Raw genomic sequence first — 26,458 nt, 5'->3', positions numbered from 1 at the left:
GTCTAGATGCAGATACAGCTACTGAGTTGATGGCAAGATAAATCTGAGGTGGTACTGTAACCAGCAATGCCTTCCTCCAGCATGCAGCAATTTCACTGGCAAAGATGGACCCATAAAGGCACAGATAAAAATACACGAGTATAACAACATTTTCTAATTTTCTAGCTACTGGCTTGACCAGGACCAATCCTTATCAAATAAGCACACAATGATGAAATTAATTCACTTAAACAATGCATTAATTCCTCCAGCTCAAAATCCTCTTCAACACACAATTTATATTATTAAATATGCTTACTTTAAATCGTTTAAGCTAGTTCTCACTTCTCACCGTCCTGTACAGCATGTTCTCATGGCAAAGCTAATATACTTCCTATATTTAAGGAATGTCAGTACACTAGAAAATTATGGGACATACTGAGATGTAAGTTAATATAACTAGGTTACTATAATAAGGTCTAGCATTGGCAATTTATCATCATTCCTATCTTTCCTTGAGGATTAAAATCTTTAGATCTTAGAATACTAATAACTATTTACTTTAACCAAATTCTAACCAAATTCTGTTTAAAAAAACTGGTTAGATTTAAACGAAAAATATATATTTAATCATAACAATAGATTTGTGTTGTCTGCTTCTATCCTGTTCAACATATGGGCTACCAGATCTGACTCAGCTCCATGGCCAACCATTTTAAAAAACTTCAAACTTGGAGCTCTAACTCCTGTACCCATAATCCTCTGCTCTCTCCTATCTACCTCAGATAGAGCCCCCCCCCCCCAAATATAAAACATACAATATATCAACACTCTAAAACCATAACAGACAACTCCTAGACAGAATGGGGAACACCCCGACAGCTCGGCCACCTTCTGCACTAGTATAAATAACCTAAGGAGGGATGGTTGCTCCAGATGGAAAAAGTCAGCACAGATCTACTGTTATGGTAAGTACAGGACTTTCATATCCAATGTTGTCTTTTTCGTGCAGCGTTAACCTGTGGGATAGAGTCCCCATACCAGGGACATCCTAGGAGAGAACATCCTGCAGAACAGTGGAATCAAAGAAGGGCCCTAAATCTCAAGTGAACATCCAATTAGTAATAGTACACAAAAGTAGTAATAGTACACAAAAGTGTGAGTTATAGCCCAAGTAGCAGCTGCACAAATATTATCAATAGAAGCTCCTGAGATAAAGGTTATAGAAGTAGCCTCTACTCTAGCAGTAGAATGGCCTTTAGGTTTTGTCAGCAAAGACTTTCCTTTCAAATTATATTCAAAGAAAATATAGACAGTCATTTGGATAGCACTGTTTTTGACACAGGTTTGCCCAGCTGCACCTTAGAAAAAGAGAAAAAGAGAAAAAAGTTGTTCAGATTTCCTGAAGGCTTTGGTCCTGACCAGATAAAATCTTAGTTGCCTATGCACATCAACACAATGTAGCAAGTATTCTTCTTTATTACTTACGTTTGGGAAAAACACAGGTAAGCGAATGGACTGATTCATGGTAGACTCAGAAGCCACCTAAGGCAGTAAAAAGGGATCAGTCCTAAGGGAAATACTGTCCCTATGGAAAATTAAATAGGGAGGCACCAAGGATAATACCAGCAGCTCTGAAACCGGTCTGGCAGACATAACAGCTACCAGGATAATAGTTTTTCAAGATAGGAACTTCAAGGAGATGGTGGGTGAAGGTTCAAATGAAGGACGAGATAAAATGTGGAGCATGAAAGGTAAATCCCAAGAAGGAATGGGATCTGGAATGTGAGGTCGTAAAAAAATGTACCTCTCAGGAGCACCTCAGAACTCTTCAGAGCAGCTACCACAGTATTATCTTTGCCAACATGGGAACTGGAAATAGCCACCATTTAAACCTTAGTAGTACAACAGCTCAACCCAGAATGAAAAAGGTCAGCAAGAAAATCCAGACGCGCATACAGTGGGACTGAAAAAGGATCTAAGCCCTTTGATGAAGCCCATACTGCAAAATGATTCCATTTACTACCATAAATCTCCTGTGTAGAAAGTTTCTGAGAAGAGGATACAATATTGGCAACTCTTGTCAGACAGCTTGGAATCCCTGGCCATCAAAGAAACTGGAGGAACCATGTAGTCAATTGAAGAGTATGGAGAGTGGGTGAGGAAATTCCTGATGGTTGAGAGATCAAACCTGGCATGAGGTCGAGGACCCAAGGAGGGCACCGAAGGTGAGGCCACAGGAAAGGGAATCAAACTGGTCGGGGCCAGAATGGAGCAATGAGGATCACAGTGGCTTTGTAACAACAAGCAACTTTCTGAAGAAATTTTATTTTGAGGAGAGTAACTGGATGTGCATACAAGAGATCCAGGGCCAAGCATACAGAAAAGTATCCTTGGTGACTGCCCAACAGAGAGAACCTGGGAATAAAAACTGTGGCACTTCATGTTGGATGGGGTGGCAAACAGATCACAGTAATGCATGCCCCAGTGCTGGAAGATCATAGCTGCTACCACTGGATTCAGCGACAAGCTGTGAGGAAGAAGAATGCTCCTACTTAAACTGTCTACTAAGATATTTTACTTCGCAGATATGTGTGTTGCTATCAGAAGCTGATGAGAGGAGATTGCCTATTGCCTCACTCTCACAGCTTCCCAACAAACAAGATAAGACTGAGTTCCTCCTGTTTGTTCAGACCCAATCCACAGACTTTGGACCGATGTCACACCATTGAGGAGAAAGTCCTGAAGGGCCTGCATCACTAGGAGGACCACTTTCATCTCCAAGACACTGATGTCACTGATGTTAACACTGGCCTTGGAAGTCAACCAGGTCCCCTGAACTGTTTCCCCTTTGAAATGCCCCACCACAGGAGGGAGGCACCCGTAGTGACCTTGGCTTGAGGCTGAGGAAGAAGAAAAGATCTCCTGGCAAAGACAATAGGAGACTCCATCCACCATTAGATCTGAGCTCGACAAACGCTTGCCATGACAGTGGGAAAGTTCATGAGATGGGTTATGTAAGACCACTGAGTCTCTTAACATCAACTGCAGTACTGTCATGTGGTACCTCACCAGAGGCACCTGGCAAATCGATGCTCCATGTGACCCAACAGCCACCGGACCATGGGGTGCTGAAGGTTTGTGGAAGCAAAGCAGATGAATTTCCTCTGCATGAAGGGAGCTCACCCTGTGTACTGGAAGTCTAGTTGTCTGAGACACCACATCTAAATGGCATCCTATGAACTCCAAAACACTGAACTGACTGTAGAATGGATTTCTCATAGTTTTGTAGGTCACAGTGATTCCTAGGGCCAAGCACACTTGGAGTAGAGAGTCCTCAGCCTTGACCAATGACTCTCTTGTGGAGACAGTAAAGAGCCAATTGTCCATATATGGAAAGTCCTGAAACCCCTCTAGCCTAAGCCAAGCTGCTACAACTGCCATGCAATTGGTAAACACACAGGGACAGTGTAAGACCAATGGGCAGCACTCTGAACTGATAATGATTAGCTCATAGTCAAAACTGCATACATCTTCTGGACTACCTAGCGATCTTTATATGATGGTAGGCATCCATAAGAATGATAAGCACAGCCAGCAATCATTCCTCAAAAGAGATAGAATGGAATGCACCCTGACCATCCAGAACTTTGTTTGCTTTACATAATGGTTCATTTTACTTAGATCCAAAATTGTTCCTCTGGGACAAAAAGAATATGGATAGACTTCGGATCCTTGTTGGTCTGGTGTAACCTTTTGGATGATTTGATTTGTCAACAGCTTTTGAATCTCACCTGCTGCTTCTCTTCTCTGATGCAGTGATATGCTTGGGAGGGACTTGGTATTTTCTCTCAGCAGAAATAAAAATGGAATTGTATAGCCTCTTTATATGACTCTCAACACCCATGCGTCTGAGGTGATGGCCTATAAAGCTTTTTGGTAGACAGCCAAGTGACTACCCTGACTACCTCCAAAGTAGGACAGTCGGGTAACCCTTCAGGTACACTGAAAGGGCCCCCTCCTGGGAAAAAGCTATGTGAAAGCCCAGGTTCTGCAGGCCACCTCTGCCATGTGGGCAGTATCTATTCTAGTTGCCCCTCCCTGCTATGAGAAGCACCACCTCCAGAGACATTCTGAAAAGATTGTTGCACTTTCTGAAAAAGACATGCTTGACCACCTTCTCATTCCTAGAGAATGACGAAAGGGGTGCTAAAGAGCACTCCGACATCAGGCAGTGTCTTTGCCATCCTGTCAGTTCCTGGTTAATGTATCCTTAACCTTTGGTCCAAAATGAAAGGAAGCATCAAAAGGGGCGAACACTAAGGATGCCTTAAAGTAGTCTGCAAAATTACATAATCTCATCCAAATATGAGAATTCATGGCAATGTCAGTAGATACAGCTCAAGATGTGCTGTTAGCTGCTTTGAAGAGCAGGCACATAGGCAAGCTGGAAATAGATATCAAAGCTGACAGCTGCATCTCCAGATTCTTATGGGTCTCTGGCGCCTGCTGTGTCTTGACTACCTTTGACACTTCAGAGATAATATCATACTGAAGTCTTATCAAATGAGCCAAATAATTTAACTCTCTCCGCATGAAAGCTGCTAATGCAAGGTGGACTTCCCTAAGAGGTCCAGTGCCCTAGAATCCCTGTTTGGGGGATGGACTAAAGAACTTTCCTCTGAAATGTCCTTTTTGGTGGATGCCTCCACCATGACTGCATCAACAGTGGGACCCTTACTCTAATGCTGCCAGTCCTTAGGGAGAGCCAAGATCTTATCCAGTTTCCTAGTGATGGGTTCCACTATATCTGGTTACTTCCAAGCTCTCCAGGACACCATGTCAATAAGAGCATCCGGAGGGGAAACCACCCAGGATGTGGATGGGTCCAACACCAAAGGCCTCCAAAAATACGGATTCCTCAGCAGTCCATCTCCTGGAGTGTTGAAGAAGCTCCATAAGATCTCCAAATGAGGTGCCCTCATGGAGGGACTTTGGGGAACCATCTCCTTTCTTCAATGTCAGTATCCTCAGTGAGAGATTCCTCTGTGGAATCCAGGTACTTCCTCTTGCACCAAACTTTTACCATGTCTCCCCCAAACTCAGAATCTGGGAGAGAAGCAGAAGCTGCAGGGGGTCCTGGATGCAGGGTGGTTTATAAACCTGGAAGCATGGTCTGTCCCAGAGCTTCTAGATGCATGTCTGCAGGTCCTGACAAAGACAGGGGAGGATAACCAATTGTTGCCAATCACTCCATTTCTGGTCTGAAGCAAAACCTTTCCATGAAGTTAAAGGCAGAGGCCAACACTAACTGCCCAGAGCCGGCACCCCTGGGATCAGAAGAAACCACAGTGCCGCCTGACTTAAGAACCGACCTGACCTGCCCCAACGCTGAAACCACAGCTGAACTATCAAGTGCTGTGGCCTGAGGAGGAGGGAAGACTCAAACTCTGTCGATCCTGACCCAGGAACTCCAGCCCGAATCCTTGACTCTGAGTCGAGAAAGTCAAGGTAGGGGTTGGAGCCTGAAGCGACCAAGCCATATGACTCAACTTGGGTGGAGGCTAGACAATCAAATCTGCATGCCCTGGAGCCAAAGGGCATGAGGGAGAAAAAACACCTGAAGTAGCCAAACCCTCAGGTATTGGAACTGAGGTGGTGGGAATATGTCTTAGCTGAATCTGGGCCTGCAGGAAGGACAGCATCAGTTGCTCCAAATCTGCAGGTCTAATACTCCTGACTGAGTGGTCAGACTAAGCTGACAAGGCTACTGATGAGTGCTAGGAAGCCCGATGGCCAGCAGCTGGATCTGACAATTAAATCTGAACTAGATAGTCCCAGATTCAAGGTGGAGAGATTAAGTACCCTGGCAAAAACTGCCTAGAAGTAACAGGAGAAAAAGGGGGAATGGACAGTATCTGAACTCCCTCTCTTAACTAAGAAGGGTCTGGGAACACTCAATGCTGAGGAGACAGATTTCCCAGAGGTCAGCACCATGGGACATCAGATCCGAGAGCAAGTAACTGACCCTAGCAGTGAAGCAGCAGTTGGACCCAAAAACTGATGGATCATCATTTCTGCCTGATTAGAATGAGGGGATGATGCTCATTTATGGCCCCTCTTGTCCTTATCCTGCACCTTAGGATCCTTAGAACTCTCCATACACAGACTCCTCTTAGCCTTGTCAGGCTTCTTCAAAGAGTAGCAGTGGGACCTGCAGGACCTCTTGAGGGCAACAAGCCCTTTAAAACCAACTTGGCCCAGTGCTCATTCAGAGCCCAGGTACTGAAGCCAGCACAAATACAGCACTCATCATCCAACTGCAAGGTGCTGAAACAGTAAACACACCAATCGTACACATCCTGCGATGGCAATTTGTGGCCGCATGCAACACATTTTTTTGAATCCCTTCTACTTCTCCATGGTGAAGGAGAAACACACCCCTTAAAAGCAGACATAAAGATAAAAAGGCTCACCTAAACAAATTACACACCTAACCCTAACTACCTAACCTGCCACATGCTACAAATTAATGCAAAGAAATAGCCTTTTTATAAATAGACGAACAAATAGGTGGGAATACTACAGACTGAGAAATACCACCACACAAAAAAACACCACCTATAGATTAAACCTAACCTTAACTAAACTATCCCTAAAAGCCAACAAAGGGTAGAGGAAGGAAAAACAAACATAATGAGTAGAAATCACACCAGATACAAAAACACAAAAAGGATATAGGTGATCCACCAACTGAGCTTGCAATCATGCTGCAGTCCTTGAAGACAGTAAATGAAATCTGAGGTAGGTAGAAGAGATCAAAGGATTAGGGGCAGAAGAAGCGGAGCTCCAAGGTTGAAGTCATTTGGAATGGCCAGCCTTGGATCAGAGTCAGATCCAAAAAGTTCATAGGTTGAAACCAGACAAAAAAAGAAAACACTGGATAACTTAATTCTTGGTTATCTTTTAAAAGCATAGCTTATATATACATTAATCCCTGTAAATGTACATCTTAAACTAAAAATGTCATGTTTGCTGGGACAAGGTCTTAAATGCAATTTGTTGGCCTCTACAAACACACAGTATTCTCTTTGCACCTTATATATGCTTTGAAACCATATGTTATTAATTTTGTATGTTTAATTTTTGTACAGACACTTCATGATAGTTTTACTCTTTTGTTAGAAATGAAGGTTATGCACTCCCCATAATGAAAGATCCACGTTGTCTGTTTCTCTCCTTCTTCAATATATGGGGAGTCGGATTCGACTTCAGGCACTTTCAAGCTTTGGATACAGTGCTCAGGATCCTTCCCTTATATATAATTCCCTGATTTGACCCAGCTACCTCAGATCGAGTTTGTCCACAAGAAAATAGGCAAGTATACAGTACCTAAGACAGAAATAAGAAACAGCTGAAACACTTGGCCTTGATAAGTAACCTCTAGGAACCAAGGCTAACTCAGCCAGAGCAGTCCAGAAGTTAAAAAGCTAATTACCATAAAATACATGGAAGGGAGGAGGAGGGTGGGAAGTTCAGAAAGGATGAAAACAGTCAAAAAGCTCTATTGTTATGTTAAGTACATAGCTTCTGCATCTGATGTTATCTTTTCTGCCCATTCCTTAACAAATGGGACAGAGTCCCCAGCTACTGTAACCCCTGGGTGGTCTTATGGAAGGATATTCCTGAGCACAGCTGAACAAAAAAAAGATCCGGATCTGGACTGCATGTCCAATTTATAATGCGAGGTAAAGGTATGGACTTTGGACCAGGCAACAGACATGCAGTTGTCATCAAGAGGTATTCTAGGGAAAAAAAGGCTGTCAATGAAGGTACAGATTAAGTAGAATGAGATTTTGAGGGTGTAGGCAATGATAAACCCCTTTCTTTGTAAACATAAGTTATACATGCATGCAATCAATGAGAGAGTAACTTTGGATACCTCCTTTGCCATATTGACTGGAAAGTAAGAAACAAATAACTAATCAGGTTCCTGAAGGCTTTTATTCAGTGGAAATAGAATCGTAACTGCCAGTGAACATCTAGTATGTGTAATCTGTATTCACCTTTGAACATTTTGAGAAAAATACAGAGCGATTTATAGACTGGTTGATGGAAGATTCAGAAGGCACCTTTGGAAGAAAAGAAGTGTAAGTTTTCAAACACGCTCTGTTTTTGTGGACTGTGTATGGAGGTTTTGCAGATAAGGCACGGAGCTCAGAAATTCCCCTAGTATAAGTAGCAGCAACTAAGAACAGAGTTTTACAAGATAAAACATTTAAATCACCTTTGGCAGCAGGTTCAAATTGAGGGCTAGTTAGGCCTTGCAGTAAAATGGTAACATTTCTGGGAGGAACTGGATCTCTGAGGAGGAGACATAACAAAAGTTCCTCTAAGAAAGGTTTTAGATAGTTTTAAGGATGCAATGGGCATGTGATTCAAACCAATGGCAAAAGAAGACATATGGTTGCTAATTGTACTTAATTCAATAAAGGTGTTTGAAAAAATAATCACTTGTGACATAAGGAAATTTACATTCATCACTTGTGACATAGGGAAATTTACATTCATATAAAAGCAATCAAACTATATTAACATAATAAACATTATACTTCACATATATTTCTATATATCATATAACCTAAGCAATATTACATAAATTATTCAATTCCTGCCTTTTTAAACAAGAAACATATTTATTAAACCATCACTTACTACACAGACAATCATACATGTACATAAATGAAAACAAACTACACTGACACAAGCCTAGCTGCAAGCATTTTATATCACAAACCATGCTGACACTCCCAGTTGCAAATATTATACATCACTTATAATCTACCCAATCTTTCTGACTCAAACATTACATAGCTCATTTAAGTCCTGCCACCTTTTAGATCTCTTTCCTCCCTTGTATGTATTGTTCCCACAATTCCCACTTTTTCCTACGTAGTTTGCTCCTTCCCTTTTCTAAGATCTCAGTTCCAGTTGTTTTATCCCTGTTACTATATTCACTACTTCCAGTGTAGTTGGTTTAGATTTTGATTTCCATTTTCTTTCTGATAGGGGAATAGCTGGCTCCATTCTAAAAATGGTGAATCAAGAATTCAAAGGTTGCTGGAAGAGGAGCTGAAATAACGATCAGGATTGTTCCCCAACTGCTCAGATGGAGAACCTTCTTCATTTGCTTTTGTAAATCTTATGTGAAGAAGGCTTCTGGAAAGAAGTCAGGATATGAATGACTGAGGATGAAAACCTGGACTGTCTCACCATTACTGGAATTGAATAAACCATGCAGTCAGCTTAACACAATGAACGTCTGAATGAGGCTACTCTGATGGGCAGGAGAATAGATCTAGATTAGAGCACAGCACCCAGGAAGGGTGTACACGATGAGGCCAGAGGAAGGGAAAACATACTTGTAGAGGCCACTAGGTTTCTATGAGAAGAGCTATAAATCTTCTTTGCCATTGCTTTCTGTAAGAACTTTGGAATCAAAGGAATGTGATGGAAGGCATAAAGAAGTCCTGGGGCCAACTGTGGGTCAGAACATCCCACAGAGACTCCTCTTGAGGAAACAGAACAAAAAATTTGCTGCACTTGGCATTGTGGGGAGATGCAAAGAGATCGCAGCAAGGTTGGCCCCAATGGCTGATATATCTGCGCCATAACTACTGGATTGAGAGACCACCCGTGAGTGAGAAGGACAGACCTGGTCAACCTGTCTGCTAACACACTGGATTTCCCCCGAATATGCTTTACTATTAGAAAGCAGTCAGAAGATATCGCCCACTGCAATGCACTCATGGCCTCTTGACATAACAGATAAGATCTGGTTCTTCCCTATTTACTGATGTACCAGACAACTGCCATGTTGCCTGGACAACGATCACACTTGAGGGTAGAGAGCATAGAAAGGCATACAATGCTAGGAGGACCCCTTTCACCTCCAGCATACTGATGTATAGGTTGGTCTCTGATTGTGATCACCTACCTTGAACTGTCTTTCCCCAGGTAATGTCCCTACCTCAAGTGTAAAGCATCTGTGGTCACTGTGGCTTGGAGAGAGGGAAGACTGAAGGAACATCCTTATGGAACATGTGGTTACTCCAACCACGACTGGAAATGTGTTTTGTAAATCTTTGTTAAAGACACTTGGGAAGACCGGGGTTACTGTCTTATTGACCACTGGACTGCAAGAGTCCACTGTAGAACTTGCATACAGTACCTGGCCAGGAAAATCAGGGTGACTGAAGATACCATGGAGCCTAGAAGACAGAGAATCATATTTTCTGGTGGCTTCTGACAGAACAAGACAGCTAAGGCTCAATCATGAATGGATGTAATCCTTGTTTGGGGAAGTTTTGCAATTTGGAGCTGTGTGTTCACCTGAGCTCCTACGAACTCTAAAGACTGAGTTAGGTGAAATTTGGACTTTGTTAGATTCACTGTAATGCCTAGGTCTGAACATGGAGCAAGAGGTCCCTAGTTTGGATGAGTAGATCCCTGATAGGGGCAGTGAAGAGTCTATCACCCAAATAACGTAACTCCCAGGAACCTTGCAGTTGAAGATGAGCTGCTATTACTGCCAAACCTTTGGTGAACGCCCAGGGGTGGGGGGAGGCCTTGGTGAGACAGAAGAGCTGAGATCTGACATGAAAAATGACTGACTCCCAGCTGGAAGCAAATAAACTTCCTAGAGTGTCTGTTCATCTTTACATGGTAGTACGCATCCTGAAGATCTATCAAGCACATCCAGTCATTCTCCTTCAGAGGAGGAAAGATAGACAGCATCATGATTTTGGGAATTTTGTACATTTCTTACAAATTTAAGTAACTTAGGTCCAAATTTTTCTTTGGCGCTACAAAGAATCTTGAGTAAATTTCAGATCATCTTTGGTTTGATAGGACCTCTTGGATGACTTGATTGTTTTGAACTTTCTTTATTTCTGAAGAATCCAATTCACTTGAGATGGTGGAACATCAGGAATTCATTTTTGGTCTAAAAGGGGAGTGTGGAAGTAGCCTCTGGTTGTGATCTTCTGCACACATTTACCCTGAGTGATGGAGGTCCAGGTTATTGGATGCACAGATAAGCAACCCCCAAACTGCCTCCAAAGTGCAACAGTTGGGCAACTGTTCAAGAGCACTGAAAAGGCTTATCAGAAAAAGGACCTCTGAAGCCTTGATTCTGCAGAACCCCTCTGCCCATAGAGTAATATCCATTATAAGAGCTTCTTTCTCTGTTGCAGGGGGCTCTATCTTCAGAAGTGTCAGGTGATAATTCCAGGGATTTGCAGAAACAAATTTATTTGCCTCCTTTTTTATTCCTGGAAAACGTCCTTTGAGGAGTAGAAAAGTTGATCTCTACAGCAGAAAGGGATTTATATTTTTTTTCATTTCTAGATATTGTATCCTTCACTCTAGGACCAAAGCGTGTTGATCCGTCATAAGGGGCATTCACAAAGATCATAATTAAATGTTCCACAGAAGTCACAGACCCTCATTCAGGCATGTTTCCTGATGGATATGCCTGTGTCTGCTGCTCTAGATACACCATTGGCACCGTGGCATTAGAGATAAAACGTATAGAGACATTAGACCCGGACTGGACAGCAGCTAGCTATGCATTAATGGACTTTGATCTGAAGGCAAAGTCCCTGGGAGAGAGATCTGGAGATCTCCCAGTGTCAAACTCTCTGTAAACATGTGACATGTACTAAATAATGCAATGCCCTCACAGAGAAGGTAGATGAGGCATAGACTTGCTACCCAAATCTATCAAATGCATGACACTCCCTGTTTGGTGGATGGACAGAGGAACTTTCTTCTCCTAGTTCTTTTTTGGTGGCTGCAGTTACTGTCATGGAATCCATGGCTGGGCCCTTGCTCTAATCAGGATGATATTTGGGAGACATGAAAAACATATCTGGTTTCTTAGGGATGAGTTCAGTTGTGTCCATCCCCTTCCACTCATGTTTAGAATAATGTCTATCATCTCATCTGTAGGTGGAACTACCCAAGGTGCAGATAGGCCAGAACCAAAAGCTTCACTAAAAACGTACTTTTCTGGAGAAAATGGTTGGAAGGACCATCCCCCTTTCTGTTTAAGCATTTCAATGATCTCTTAGAACGAAACATCCTTAAGGGGGTAGGGGATCTGATGAAACCTTCTCCTTCAGCTAAGTCTGTATCAGTGGTGACAGACTCCTGAGGGGAATCCAGATGCCCTCCTTTTGCACATACGCTTCCTGTGCACCTTCTCACTAGGATGCTCTAGAGAGGACTCAGAGGCTGAGGTGGTCTTTTCCAAAGGACCTGCTGCAAGCATTTTGGTTACTGGCTGTCCTAATAGGTCAAGAAGAGTAGGTTCTGCACAATGTGAAATCCTTTGGAGATGGGATGGATCCAAACTTGAGGAGGCAGTCTATTCTCTGGAATGAACGAGTACTCTCTTGAAAGCTTTGAAAGCCGAGTGAGATACAGGTCTGGAGAGCACCAAGCCTTAGCAACCAAAGCATCCAAAAAGAGGCTTAACTCAGGATACCACGCTGCTTGGATCCAAGGCTGGCACTGGAGTGGAAATGTCTAATGCTGAAGATCTGAGAGGGAAGAACGGTTCCAAAGACCTCGGTTCTAAACCTACCCTGTTGGGGTCAAGCAGACCATTTGGCTCCAAGACTCAGACGGGTCCAAAGCGATCAGAGCCAAATGGATTAAAGAACTAATCTGTGTTGAGGAGGGAAAAAACCTAGGCTCTGACACAGACTTACTTCCGGTCTGAAGTCTGATCCAAGGGCTCTGATCCAAGAGGTTGGATCAGAGAAGCAGCAACTACTGAATGGAGGAAGAAACAACTCCCTTGGCTCCGGCAGTGTATGGAACCGGGAGGACCCCCAACGGGATCTGGGTCCAAAGAAATCTCATCATGTTGTCCATGTCTGCTTTGATAAGGTTCTGGTAGATCTGTCTGACTGGAAGGATACACACATACAAATATTTCAAGCATGGGCATTAATGCCCTTCTAGCCTGCAGTTGTTCCCATAACAACAGCATCCATGCTGTTCTTAAAAATATCTAAACTAGTGCTTGCTTTAATGTAATTTGGTAATCTACTTCATACATCAGCTGCCCTCTCAGAGAATCAACAGTACACTTCTTATTCCTACAGAATATTCTACATAGGTTGTCTGATGATTCTCTACTACTTTTTGATAACATCATATGTTCACAGAGGTAGTTGTCTCTAAATGTCCGATATACCTGGGTAAGGACTCCTTTTAAATATCTATACAAGACGCTGTATGAGTTCAGATATTTTAGTCTTTCATAATAAATTAAATGTTCACATCCATGGATACCCTTGGTATATTTCCATGTATACCCTTGGTATATTTCCACTGTACTCTTTCCAGTTTACTCATGCTTGTTTTCTTATAAGGTTTCCATATTGTTATTCCATACTCAAGTTTAGGTCTAATGTAACTAACAACCAAGGACTTCATCATTTCTGATTTCTTAGACTTTATACATTTTTTATACAACCTATAGTTCTATGACTATCATTAACCAATTGGTCAACACGATTAGAAAAACTAAAGCTGATCAACCCATATACCCAAGGTCCTTAAATGAATCTACAGTTTCAAGTCACTGTGTTCTGTATTAAATATTCACTTTTATGTCTCCCAAATCTCATATACTTAGCTTTTGATGTACTTAATCAGTGTATTACTCTCCTGTGCCCAAATGGTCACGAGTCAAGTTCTTCTGCAGACATGCCTTAACAGCAAACGCTTGTAATCAGTTTACCCAGTTAAGAGTCATATGCATACAGACTGTAGAACACCTCAGATGAAAAGATAGATCTGAAAGATAATGTCTAAATAAGCATGGGCCTAGGATAGTGCCCTGTGGAACACAACCTGACTGTATCTAAAATTTCACCTGTCCAACTGCTGCATGATACTTGCCATGTCCTATTTGTAAACCATGCAGCTATCCATCTTATCAAGAGTACATCAATACCTAGTTGTCCTAATTTATTGATCAGTGTTTTATGTATGACCTATCGAATCTTGAAGTTACGTCTATAAATTACATCGCAGCACAGTTTTTCATTCATAGTGGTCATTATATTTTTATAGAACATCATGTTACAGGTGGTAATAGATGTGTTTTCAACATATGCATGTTTGCAACCTTTCCATTTCTGACAACATCTTATCCAGTATTATCTTCTCCATTATTTTTCAACAACATGAAAGTAGACTTAAGGGTCTGTAGGACTGTGGGTTTGTCCTACTACCCTTTACCTTAAACACAGGTTTAATAAGGGCATGTCTCCAATCTTGAGGAATACCCACATATTTACACGACCTAGTAAATAACAGATATAATGGTACTGTAAGTTCTTGATGAAGTGTTCTCAGTTCATTATTACTAATTCTGCCTCCTCCCTGTGCTTTGTTTGGATCCAGTTTGCATAGTTCTTTTTCAATATAATCTAATTTGATTTCAGTATCTGAGGTTAAATGGATGTCACAAGGACAACTTATCACCCCCTTTGTGCAGCCAAAACTGTTTGCATAACACTTTGTAAATATATCTATAATCTGTTGTGTCTGAGAATAAATTTTAGAATCTGCACACAGTATATCAATCTGTATGTCTTTACTCCTTCTACAGCTTATATATCTATAAAATGTTTTCCTATTACGCTCAGTATCTTTATATACATTTTCTTCAAATTGTTCTTGATCTTGTCTCACACTATGCTTAATTTGTTTGTCCAGCTTGTTTATTTCAGTTTTCAAAGTTGTATTTTGACCTCTTTTCCATTTCTTATATGTTTGGTCTCTCACCTTAATAAGGCTTCTTGGTCTTATGGAAATGCACCCTCTTGAAGTTGTGTGCCTAGATCCTTACATTAAACGTGTTTTATTATTTTTTTTTTTTTTGTACTCGACAATTTCTCTTTCAAAACTTTCCCCATTCCTTCTGCAATTTTCCCACTGAACACATCACCCCAATAGGTTTATAACAGTGACTGTTTTTCTTTCATATAATCTGTAATTAATCTTCTATGCATTGGTTAAGCTTTCAGTCTGGAAGAATCATGTAGCAAAAAATTAACCTTTATAACCCCATGATCACTGCATATCAATGGTGGTTAAACTTGTCATTACGTAACAGTAATATCTTTAGGAAAAGAAACCATGCCTAGTATGTTCTACTCCCTGTTTTTTTTTTCACAATCTGAAGCTATTGTTGTTCCTGAACATACGTTGTGAATAATTTCCTTAATAATGTTGTTGAATCAATATTATTACAGTTTGTTTCTGGTAAATTTAAGTCCTCAGCCACTATTATTCTTCCTTTTTGTGTTTCATGCAAGAAATGTGTGAATTCCTCTAGGTCATCAGCACTTGACTTTGGTGATCTATACACGCCAACAACTGTTGTATGTTCCAGGGTTGTCTTTATTGTCATACTTACCCAATCTGTTACCACTGAATATACAATAATTACAGGTCTCATAACTATTTTTAATCCCTATCAACACCTCTACATGATTTTTTTGTTACAATGTCTGTTACAGTAAAACATTTAAACCCTGACACAACTGGTTTCCAGTCACTGTTTTTTTAATCATGTTTCATAAATAATAATAATAACATAAATTTTGGGGGAACAAAGCAAATTTTTCAATAAAAAAAAAAAAACTTCATTATTAATACCCTAGCATTAACAACCATCAGCGATGCATCTAATGTTGGTATCTGTGAACTGTTACATTTTTGACCTGGCAAAAACCCTAACCTGTGTTTGTATAACAAATATTGCAAAATATCTGCTGCAAAAATTCTCTTCATTGATCTTGACAAGTGCGTACCATCCTGTCTGAACATACGTGTGCCCAAAAATAGGCTCATACTCTACACATTTCCATTTTTTACAACAGAACATTTTTTCATGTATGTATTTACCCAAAAAATATTTTCATTCACTGTGACATGACTCTTCTTTCTAGGATGAAGCAGCAGAGGGGGATCTGGAATGATCGTACCACTTTTCATATGATATCGGTGAACACAGCATAGTAAAAACCGTCTCCACTGAAAACCTTGAATGTGTGTTAAATCTAATGAGTATAGGATCTGAGAAAAGCACTGGCCCTGAAGGTTTTACAATTTTAGAAATGAGATCCGAAGACTATGTATGGTCTGAAGATCTCTTCCTTATGGTTTTACATCTTTTTCTTTGTCTTTTACCTTAGGCTTTTCAGATGGTTTCTTTAACAGAGAAGAGGAAGTTTGTGCAGAAAGTGAAGGGGCATTCTCTACTGCAGGGGCTGGGAAAAGCCCTTTCAGAATTAGCTTATTTCATTGCTCTACAATGGCGTAATGCATAAAGGCTTCGCAAATGCAGTAAGAGGTTCCAAATGTGTGGAACCTAGTCAATATACGCATTTATTGTATACATCAGAATTTGGTAATTTGTGGGCACAAGCCACATACTTCTTAAACTCTGATGGCCTGTCTGACAGGAAAAAAAGAGAAACCAGGTACAAAAAAATGGATAGAAACAATTGTGAGCTACAGTAAAAGCTATAATAACTATACCAACAATGAAAACATTTTTTTTTTAACATTAAGTAACAGGAAAGGCTCAACGCCTAAAGCAAAGAACAATTGAAGAGCTTAGGAAGGAGGCAAAGAAAAGGATAAAGGTAATAATTAAGTTATGTAAAAGTTATTTAAAGGTTTATAGATCAGAATTCACTTATCCCCTGCTGAGCACCAACAGATCTGTCCTAGACTTGTATCGGCAAATGAGATCCAAGGTAGGTAGATCTGTCCTACACTTGAGTCAGCAAACAAAATCTGAGGTAGGTGGGTCAGCAAAGGGAATTATGTGTAAGGGTAGCAGCCTGAGCACCAGAACCAAAGCTTAAAAGTGGCCAAAGTCACATATGACTCAGATCCAAAGACCCATACACTGAGGAACACACAGTAAAGACATCAGATCATCAAATAAATAAATCTTGGTGACAGAGATTACACTGGAAACACATATTTATAAACACTTGAGCTACATTAACAGCTGTTCGTGGAAATAGTTACTTGTTTTTTATATTTTATTTTTCAAAAATGAATCCATTGATGTTTTTAATGTTTATATTTTCATGTTTGCGACCATCTACATGGATATTGTTCTTAGATCAAGTCAATTTAAAAAGAGACAATTACTTGAATCTACATTAAAAATATAATCTGATGTTGTAAATCTTTGTTTATTCATTACAATTAAGACTTCGGTTCTGTCCTCGGAACAGATACGGCCATTTCCAAGCTTGCGCCAGCCAAAAACGCTCAGCTAAGCCCTACCCACAATGCCCCTCTCCTAGTTACTCCAGATCTCGTTTGCCTCGTTCTTCGTCAGATGTGCTAGCCATCTCTCTCAAAGCTAAGTGGAAAATTGTGATTTTTAATATAGTTTCTCCTCAAAATTTCTTATTTTTTTAATCGATTTAGCCTTTTCTCACTGTCGTCTAGAACCTACTTCTATTCCCTACCCTTTATCTTGGCAATTACATTTCTACCATTGTTGGTACTGTCCCTCTCTCCTGCCTTTGGTAGGCCCTTCTTTACCACTTATGGTATTTTTTAATACCATCGTTGGTATTCTCTCACTTTTTTCTCTCCCTTGCTTTGTTTCTTCTATTAGGATAGCCTTGTTGCCTTACTATGTCAGACAAAGCTAATTTGGGATTTAAACTGTGTGACAAGTGTGGGCGTAAGATGCCCAACTCAGACGGACACGCTCATTTTGTCTACTGTTTGGGCTTGGACCATATTAAAGCTGACTGTGACATTTGTGCTAGTTTTAGTAATCGTACACTAGCAGAATGTAAAAATATGCTTATTTCAAAAGGTTTAATTAAGACACCCTTTTCGGAGGCTCTATCTGGGTCAGAGGTCTCATCCCCCGCCAAAGACCAAAAAACATACGGAAAAATGGAGTCACTCGGTTCATGCATCTCTGTCAGTTATGGAACCGAGTCGGCTCCGTGCTTCTCCGGCGCCCTCGGTGCAGACCTCTTCGGCATCAGGCTTTATATCTTCTCCCTCGGTGCCACCTATGATATTCACCCCTATTTTGGTTCCAGCCTCGGCACCACTGACTTCGGTGCCATCCTTGGATCAGACATTGGCTCCTATAACTGTACCTGATTTGGCACCATCTCTGGCTATGGTGCCGATAGTTTCTTCGCCTCTATCGGCTCCTAAAGTCAAATATCTGCCAAGGACAAGATACTCTCCAACTAACGACCCTTTTTTGGGGCAGAGGTTTAGCCCCTAAAGACCCGATTCTCCTTCAGCAGCCTCCTTTAGATCCACCAGGAGTTTTTCTGAATTAGACTTAGTGCAGTTTGTGGATCAGCTTCTTTCAGCTAGGGGATTGCCCATTCCAGCTAGACCTTCCGTCCCTCTTGGCTCGGAATCTTTTACTACATCTCCCCCTGTTTATCCTCCTCCAGCCTCTACCCAGGTCCCGGAGATCTCAGTACCGATGTCCACCCCGGTGCATACTGTCTCGGCTCCGACAGCAGTTTTTCCCCAATTGGCACTGACCACCCTTGCTGCATTGGCTCCGGTGGAGCTGATGCTCTCTCGGAGCAGTGCTTGGACCGTCCGTACCTTGGTACCTAGCCCGGCACCAATTTTCTCACTGGCGCCATCTATGTCCACAGCTCTGATGGCTTCCAGTCCTCTTGGGGCACCTCACCTGGACGTAGGCTCCTCAGGGTGGGGTATGACCCCGGTTCTGAGGGTGTCTTTCTTGGTTCAAGGCTTCCATTCCGCCTCGAGCAGGTCAGCTTTCCAGGTAATGGAGAGGATCCTTGCCTCTGCAGGCTCACAGTCAACACTAATAACATCAGCATCAGAACCCCCCCCAGCATGCAGCTGTCCCGACCCCCTATTTCGGGATCCTGGGCACAGGAGACACAAGACCCCCCCCCCTTTGAAGGGAGCCCCTTCTCCAGAGTCCTCCTCAGAAGATCCCACTGGGGAGCCACCCCGGAAGAAACAGTGCAGGAGGAAGCACCTTGATTCCCTGGAGGAATCTATCACTGAAGACACCAACTGTGATGAGGGGGAAGGGTCCCCATGGTCTCCCCCAGATGACGTCTCATTCGGAAACATTCTTGAAATCCTCAAGCAGCAGGGAGACTGGAAGTCCTCTAACCCTTCTTCTGAGGAATCTGTGTTCTTGCAGGCCTTCTGTGCCCAGCCATCTACTTCCTGGGTGACCCCACCTGCAGATGACCTTGTTAAGCTCATTGTGCAGCGTGCCTGGAAGGCCCTGGACAATGTAGAACCTGTCCACCGGAGGACAGACAAAATTTTATCTACACCTGAAGACCAGCCCCACTGGTTCAAGCAGTTGACAGTTGATTCCATGGTCGTGGCGGCGGCCACTAAGAGGGAACTGGCAGAAGATAGTTCCACTGTCCATCCTCCAAACAGGGAGTCTTGGACCATGGACAGACTAGGGAAGCGGACCTATGCTTCAGCGACCTTCACCATTTGGTCGCTGAACTATCTGGTATACTTCACTCACCTCCAAAGAGACCTAATTTCTGAAAGGTCTTCCTCTTTGGTGGGGGTATTGCCTGATGAGGTGTGTGGCACTGTTGCCTCGCAGCTAGCTTCCCTTGAATCCATCTTTAACTCCTCGATGCATTTGATATCTCACACCACCGAGGGAGCAGCTCGAGCTGCTGCATCAGGCATTGTCATGAAACGTAATGCTTGGATGCGGTTGTGTGACTTCGCAGACCCCTTTAAATCTTCCTTCGTCAATGAACCTGTAGACAAATCTGCACTTTCTGGACCCAAAGTACGAGACACACTTGCACTAAGTGAGAAAGATGGAAAGACCTCGTCTGCTGCGGGCATACGCTTTTCCAACCCCCAGAGGTCTTACTCCAGGGACCAGAAGGGAGGAAAAATGTGGTTCAAGAAATCCCAAGGATCGTTTTGTGACTCTCGTGGTGAGCAATCCCCCCGGGGCAGAGGGGACAACTCATCTGGAAGATGCCCCTTTCGGGGTAGAGGGGGGTCTGCATAACCAGGGTGCTAGAGATTCTTTCTCCAGCAGACCCTACCAGCGCTCCTGAGCAGCGGCCCGATTGCTTTCCTCTGGAAGCAGTTGGGGGTCATTTTTCTCTGCACCTACCAGCCTGGCAACTTATTACTACCGAAGTTTGGGTGCAGAAAGTAATATCCAAAGGCTACCAAATACCATTCAATTTAACTCCCAGACCCTTCGAACGAATCCCCAATGTACCACCAAATCAGAGGGAATTAGCAGCCTTAGAAATAGAAAAGCTGCTAAAAAAAACAGTGTGTCATTCAACCAGTCCCACCAGACCAGATAGGATCCGGGTTTTACTCAAGGTTTTTTTAGTGCCAAAAAAGACAGGGGACTGGAGAACAATCCTGGATCTCAGCCTATTGAACAAATTTATCAAACCTCAAAAATTCCAGATGGTCACGGTATAGTCCATTCTCCCCTTCCTAGGGACGGACAACTGGATGTGCTCTACAGACCTCCAGGATGCGAACTACCACATAAAGATGGATCATTGCTCCCGGAGGTTTCTCTTCTTACATATTCCATTATAATATTCGATAACATTTTTATTAACTTAAAAAAAAAACAATATTCATGAGTGATGTCACTTGCTGGTTGGGTTTTATATAGTACAGACTTTTGAAACTGATACTTAATATTTGCCCACTATTTTATAATTATGTACTTGCAAATTTATACTTCCTGATTGCGACACCAAATCCCTCACATGAAAACATTGGAATTCAGCTATGGTAAGACAAAGCTTGCTACTTACTGTTTCTCCAACGGAGGCTGCAATCAGGTGCCTGACTGGGAAGAGGTATGAAGATGCATCTCCACCCAACAAGGATTTAACATATTCATATACCAAGAAAAAGGAAGCAGCTAAAGAAAGAAATACAGTTGTTAAAAGAATAAGATGAAAATATGCCCCAAAATTAAACATTCATATTTCAAGTGTATTTAATGTTTTATATATTATTACATTATATTAACAAGTTTCCACATTTTACAGTTTTGTGAGCAGAATATTTTGAATAATCGGTGATCCCAAACTGCATAATTTAAGGAGATTATAATCTGAAAGCCTGATAATTATATGCATAAAACAGCAGTCTAGGGAAGAGCATCAATAAGAAAAATAAGAAAAACTATCCAAGAAGTTAAAATTAAACATTTTAATATGCTGTAATGTTTACTCACTGGATCTTTAATCCTTGGCAAGACCCAAACAAAAGAAATATGAGGTGGAAGTGGTGGTGTAAAGTTTCAGCAAACAGCAAAACTATCACAAGATCATCCCATTGGATATCAAAGACAGACTCACAAACGAAAGAAGTGCAACCATGCAACCACAGTGCAGATGGATGAAACAAAACAATGACAATCTCAGCAGAGCAAGTAATCAATAGGTTGACGGCATAGGCATAGTCTGAACTTGTCTTAAGCATCACAATGTCTTAAGCATTACAAAGGCCAAGGACAGACATTCAGTGCATCACTGTGAAAACAAGTACAGTGCTGAACAGATTACCAAGGTATGAACATACAATACCATGAGAAATGATGGCTGAGCTACATAAAGTACACTTCTCCAATACATAAACTTCAAATTACAAATACATGTATTAAGAGACTTACAAGTGAGCATTTTAAGGACTAATGTCCCAAGAAGCTGTATGCTTTCTGAAGTCTACTCTAAGGATATACTTCTCAAAAAAAAGGCCAAGACTGCAAGTAGCTGTACCCTGGTTGAAAAATTCTTTACTGATCTGAAGAGCAAAGCTCAAGAAGAGTTCAAATTATTTCATGTAGAGGTGTGTCTGCTGGAATTCTGGAAAACCAGACCAAAAAACTAATGTATATCACTTCCAAAGTTTTCCCACTGGAAGATCTGAATACTTCCATGAAAATGCAAGATTTTTTTCACATAACTTAAACCTATTTATCTGCAGTCACTCTTCAAGCATGATAATATCAGTGCCGAAATTGAAACTAGGCAGGGACCCACACAGGTAAGAAACTTATCCAAATGGACAAAACGATTCATCAAGGAGAGAGACATAACCCACCGAAACAGTGCTGCTTGTACTAGAAGGACGCTGTAGAGATAATCTTCTGGCTTGGCAGAGGTCATTAAAAGAGTGGCAGTGAAAGGAAAGAATAAAAAACAAAACAAGATTGACCCCCCCCTACACACAACTAACCTGATGATCAAGACAATACTAGATTCTTACAAAACACCACATTCCAATGCCCATCACCTGACATCTTCAAAGTGGTACCCAAACAAAAAAATCATGATGCTCTTTTTCTAGGCCCCCTCACACTTCTACCAGTGGGCCATCAACTAGATACTACCCAGAAGAAACATGCACCATTCCAGTCTACATTTCCTTACTACCCCTTCCTAAACACACACACACACACACACACACACACACACACACACACACACACACACACACACACACACACACACACACACACACACACTCTCTAAGATTTCAAAGCCACAGGGAGTGTTACTGGACCACTGACAGAATTAGGACACAACTACTTGAACACAGTGCAAATAACTCCATGCATTATTGTTAGCTCAGGGGATCAGGGATACATTTCTAGTTCCACCCGTGGAAAAAGCAACAGTTAACTATCCACCTGTGATAAATGTTTCAGCTGTTTAATATTTTTTGCTCATTAAACTGTGGCAACTGACTGACACCTATGATGCTGTCAGGACTGCCCTCAAAGCAGACTGCTCCTTGTTTTCATTCATTCATTCGTTCATTCACTCATTTTATAACATACAAGCAGATGCACATTTGCCCAAGCAGTTCTGATTCATTACAAAGTACTGCACTGCTTACTAAGATAACTACGATGCATCTGATTCCTGGTCCTACCACTGTTGGATAAGGTGTACAGGCACTTGCCTTTCAAGTGGAGGCTGTGTTTGTCTGCCTTGTCTTGTGTACAGTATATGCCTGTGATAATACTTTGACTCAGCCCTGAAATATTAATATGATTAATATGTGATAACCAAGTAATAATTCAAGGCTCAAGATAAATGTTACCCAGTGTACCAATACTACTTTCAGTACCTTCCCAAAGTATCTTCTTTCAAGAATTTCCAGCGCTGCAGCTCTGCACAAAACACGTCCAAGCAATCATGGTAGAAAAATGCCAAGGCAGGAATACTTCCTTCTCCTTGGAATCAACCATACAATTCACCAATGGATGCATCACAGAATACCACCTTTCACATAAGCACAGATATTATCATATGAAGACTTGTACAAAACTGGTCACCAGCACTCACTAGACTCAACTGTATCACAACTACCACATCATATATACCAAAACACCAGACAAAACCTCTAATAAGCCATCCCATCCCGCACTGCACAAGCTTTCTTAAACTACAACTTCAAGAATTTAGCAATCATATATTATCTACTGATTCAATACAAAAACACACATTTTGGTATCAGATAAAGACCACATGGCCTTCACAGTATGTCATTTTTTAAATGGAAAAAATGAAGGTATTATTTATCTAATAGCTTATCTCCCATCAATTCTAAGAATGGCCAATGCCCAAAAGAAGGCTAGTGCAGTCATCTACCTCCTCTTTTGTGTCTCACCTGAGCTGCCCCCAATGAATCCTCAGACTTTCTCTTCCGCTTTTCAAACGTTCCATTTTTTCTAAACAGTAACTCATCTGCAATCTATACAATCCTTTAAATAATTTGAAAGTTTCTGTGTGTGTTTTACAAGCACTGGAAAGTTTTTATTATGCTCTCACCTCTGTTTCCTTTCCTAAAGACTACACATACTACACTTTTTTATACTCTGTTTATATAGTTTCTGATATACACAATGTATTGTTTTGTTGACCTCCTCTGTATTGTTTCTGTCATATCTAAACTGTTAAGTTGACGAGGTCTATAGAATTGCACACAATTCTCCCAATAAGGATTTCACCAACTATTTATTAAGAGAAGAATAACTTTTAATTTTTAACGACAGCACTTTTAACACTCCTCCCTTGATGTTTCCCACAGTCTATATACCTTCAGATCACCTTGCATGACTATCCCAGGTTTCTTTCCTTTTCTGTTGATTTTACCATTACCTCTTCCTGACAATGTAATTTTTTACACACGAAAATGTTGCCTTTTTTGCTTTTTTTGTTTTTATTGCATTTTATTTAATTATTCCAGTCTTGTGAAAGTTCTGTTAATCCTGTCTATAAACCTTGTGCAAAACACTTTTCAACAGCAAAATGGCAAACTCTTCCTGTTAGGTGTTCTGCAAGCTCTACTACAAAATACCTCTGCCACGTAATTGTGTAAAATTGTTTTGTGGAAGGAAAGACAATTCATCAAACAGTGTCCCTGGCAAGGCAGAGATCTTACCTGCAAGGTTCAATGATCATGTCATCAATTATATTTATAGTCTGGCTGCATGGTGCACAGTTTCTATACGTAGGAACCGGATACATTACCTCAGGAAAACAAGAAAATCTGATTTTTCAATGAAGAGGAATTTTATCGCCAACTTTTTTCTAGACTAAAAGTCAATTCAATTTCATGCAGGGAGCCAATAAAGGCAAGGAGTATGAACAGACCTGCACTGAGTGTTGTCACACCCAGTAGTTATCCCTTCATCTGAGTAAATTCCATGTAATGTTACCCTCAGTGTCGGACTGCCTATACAGTGTTAGTACCCTAGGACATAGTATAATGTCTAATGCCCTGATGATGGTTATGAAGGCCACAGTACTGTATATCCTGTTATCCTGTTTGTCAGACAGCTCATAAAGCAAAAAAAAACTATGTTGAAGTCCTTCTGGCATCCATGAGATTTTATTCAGACTGCCTTTTACTTTATTGGGAATACATACCACATGATATGTAGATCTCCGATTCCAGACATTAACATAATGAAGTTATAAATCTGATATACTACTGCCCAAAACCAACTTCCCTTGGTTGTCCAGCCAAAGAACTCTATCAGATTTGTCCAGTATGACCTTCCTGTTGTGAATCTATGTTCCCACACAGTTCAATACATTTATTTTTTTTTCTGCACTGAATCCAATACGTCCCTACAACTTATGTTTAGTTATCAGCTAGGTAAGTTTCCAGCCTCTGTTCTGCTCCCATACCTGTGAAGGGGAACAAAATTGTATCGTCTTCCTGGAAAGTTATTAGGAACCTTCATTTTTTCCATTTATATGTACAAAAATAGTGACATCCACTTTTTCAACGTAACAAGTTGGACATTTTTGGAAATAAAAATTCAAAAATAGGCATTCAGGCAAAAAAAAAAAAAAAAACTGAAAAAAAATCCCACTGATCTAGCTAAAAGAACAGTTCTTAAAAATGTTAAGTCCTCAAATAACTTGAAATGTGTTGTTTTGTGCAAAAGAATTTCAGAAAATGAGGGGAAGAGATAAAATATTTATAAAAGGAGCACAAAGAAGTTAAATGTTTAACTGAAAACAAGTCATAACAGAAAGGAAGCAGAAATTATCAACTTACAATCCATACTGCACACTACAAACCCCTGAAAAGGGACTCTGTGTTCAGTGGACCTACCTTGTCAACAAATCGGTGTTATAATTATGAATATTATTACTAATTCATCTAGTGAGTTCTCAGCTGGAATACAGCACTCACGGATGGTTAAATTCATAAGTTTTAGAAATCAAGTGCTTTAGGCCTTAAGACAATGATTCCTTGAAAAAGGGATTAAGTTTCATGACCCCTCCAACAATCTAATTTTTTTCTTAGGTCTGGGGCAGCACAGTGGCACAGTGGATTGCATTGTCACCTCAGAGCAACAGGTTCCCTGGTTCAATTCTTGGCTGGGGTGCCTTCCCTGTGCAGTCTGCACGTTCTCTCTGTGTTCGCGTGAGTTTACTCTGGCTGCTCCAGTTTCTACTCACATTCCAAAGACATGCTGTAGGTGGAGATGACACTCTAAATTTGTCATAGGTGTGAGTGTGTGCACGAGTGTGGTGTGGAAGAACTGCCGTAGCAGGGCTAGCCACCTGGCAATGTAAATCTTGGCTCTAAAAGATTGTCACTATTAAAATGATAACCTGACCCCATGTGCAAGAATGGGAAAAAGGGGCTGTGAATGGATAAATGTGTGTGCTGTGGTATCAGAATAGTGAAATATCTGCCAAAAAATACAATTGTATAAGTAAACTTACCACAACAACAAATTGTTTGAATAGATCACTGCTGCAGTAGCCTTAAGCTATATGGCACTTCCTGCAAAGGACTGGACCGGCCAGCCAGGTTTCCAAAGCTGTAG

At 41.2% G+C, this 26,458-nt stretch overlaps 1 protein-coding gene across 2 annotated transcripts in view; it reads right to left on the bottom strand.

Annotated features, from left to right (window-relative positions):
- The window catches only part of SLC25A26 (solute carrier family 25 member 26), a 2,337,350-nt gene that overhangs the window by 2,221,912 nt on the left and 88,980 nt on the right, over nt 1–26,458 (bottom strand). For both annotated transcript variants that reach the window (XM_044077958.1, XM_044077959.1), the window contains exon 3: nt 20,904–21,013. In XM_044077958.1, coding sequence (XP_043933893.1) covers nt 20,904–21,013 — 110 coding nt within the window. The remainder of the gene's footprint in view (nt 1–20,903; nt 21,014–26,458) is intronic.

The sequence above is a fragment of the Protopterus annectens genome, chromosome 7.part0 (genome assembly GCF_019279795.1).
Source record: "Protopterus annectens isolate FY-2018-M chromosome 7.part0, PAN1.0, whole genome shotgun sequence".
In the NCBI taxonomy this organism is placed as follows: Eukaryota; Metazoa; Chordata; order Ceratodontiformes; family Protopteridae; genus Protopterus; species Protopterus annectens.
The sequence above is the reverse complement of the archived record's forward strand: the minus strand, read 5'-3'. Positions and strand labels throughout refer to the sequence as shown.